The 1299-nt window shown below is 49.7% G+C and overlaps 1 protein-coding gene across 1 annotated transcript in view; it reads left to right on the top strand.

The window, feature by feature from the left end:
• Positions 1 to 1016, top strand: part of LOC105549388 (gamma-crystallin D-like) — a 4508-nt gene extending 3492 nt beyond the window's left edge. The window contains exon 3 of the mRNA XM_011993902.1: positions 678 to 1016. Coding sequence (XP_011849292.1) covers positions 678 to 950 — 273 coding nt within the window. The 3' untranslated portion in view covers positions 951 to 1016. The remainder of the gene's footprint in view (positions 1 to 677) is intronic.
• Positions 1017 to 1299: the final 283 nt, after the last annotated feature.

Here is a 1299-nt window from a genome sequence, read left to right as displayed (position 1 = left end):
AAAAAAAAAAAAAAAAACTTACTATTTTTTGTGTCATGCAACAAGAGCCCCAAACCACCACCAATTTATGAAGAAGAGACCAAAACAAATACATAAAATATTTAAAAGTAGTCCTGAGCAGGACCAGCGTGTCTATTCATGTAGATTATACCAGAAAACTCTAGGGAGCACCATTAATACCAAATGAACGGGGAATGGTGCCCTCTTGAGTTTCACAGTGCACAACCTACCCAACTATACACAGCACCCCTGGTGTTGGCAGTGTCTTTCTTTTAGCTTGGTCACTTTTGATACAGCAATTTTATTTATTTATTTATTTATTTATTTATTTATTTATTTATTTTGAGACGAGTCTCACTCTGTCGCCCAGGCTGGAGTGCGGTGGCGCGATCTTGGCTCACTGCAAGCTCCGCCTCCCGGGTTCACGCCATTCTCCCGCCTCAGCCTCCCGAGTAGCTGGGACTACAGGCGCCCACCGCCACGCCTGGCTAATTTTGTTTTTGTATTTAGTAGAGACGGGGTTTCACTGTGTTAGCCACGATGGTCTCGCTCTCCTGACATGATCCGCCCGCCGCGGGAGCCACCGCGCCCGGCCGAGAAAAAAATTTTTTTAAGTCATCCCCCAGGAAGTCAGGTTTTTCTGACGTTCCCTCTTCTGCTGTTTGCTGAACCCCCAGGCCAGTTCCCACAGGATCAGGATCCATGAGCGAGAGGATTGTAGGGGCCAGATGGTGGAGATCACTGAGGACTGCCCCTCTCTTCAAGACCGCTTCCACCTCAGTGAGATCCACTCCTTCAATGTGCTGGAGGGCTCGTGGGTCCTCTACGAGCTGCCCAACTACCGAGGACGGCAGTACCTGCTGAGGCCAGGGGACTACAGGCGGTGCCAGGACTGGGGGGCCACAGATGCTAGAGTGGGCTCCCTGAGGAGAGCTGTGGAGCTCTACTGAAATGCTTTTACTCTATCCTTTGCTCCATCTGGAAACTAATAAAATATTTCCTGTGTGTTCCATGCAGTAATGTGTCCTCTGTTCCTTTCAGCCTCCTTGGAAGGGCTCAGCAAAAATCATGCTGGGAATCATGTGGATTTTCTTACATGTATCAGTGGAAAGTGTATGTGAGGCAGCAGCTAAGAGCACAGCCTCTGGGGCCAGAATGCCGGGGCCCAGCTCCACTTACTAGTGATCGCTGCTGGGCAAGTTACTTTTAACCAGACTCCCAGACCTCCTGAATCAGCAACCTCCAGAGAGCGCCCTGTGCATCTGTGAGGCTTAACCAGCTCCCTGGGAAGGGTTATGA

Source organism: Mandrillus leucophaeus, unplaced genomic scaffold, assembly GCF_000951045.1.
Source record: "Mandrillus leucophaeus isolate KB7577 unplaced genomic scaffold, Mleu.le_1.0 Scaffold436, whole genome shotgun sequence".
Lineage (NCBI taxonomy): Eukaryota > Metazoa > Chordata > Mammalia > Primates > Cercopithecidae > Mandrillus > Mandrillus leucophaeus.
Note: the sequence above shows the minus strand (reverse complement) of the source record. Positions and strands in the feature narration are given on the sequence as shown.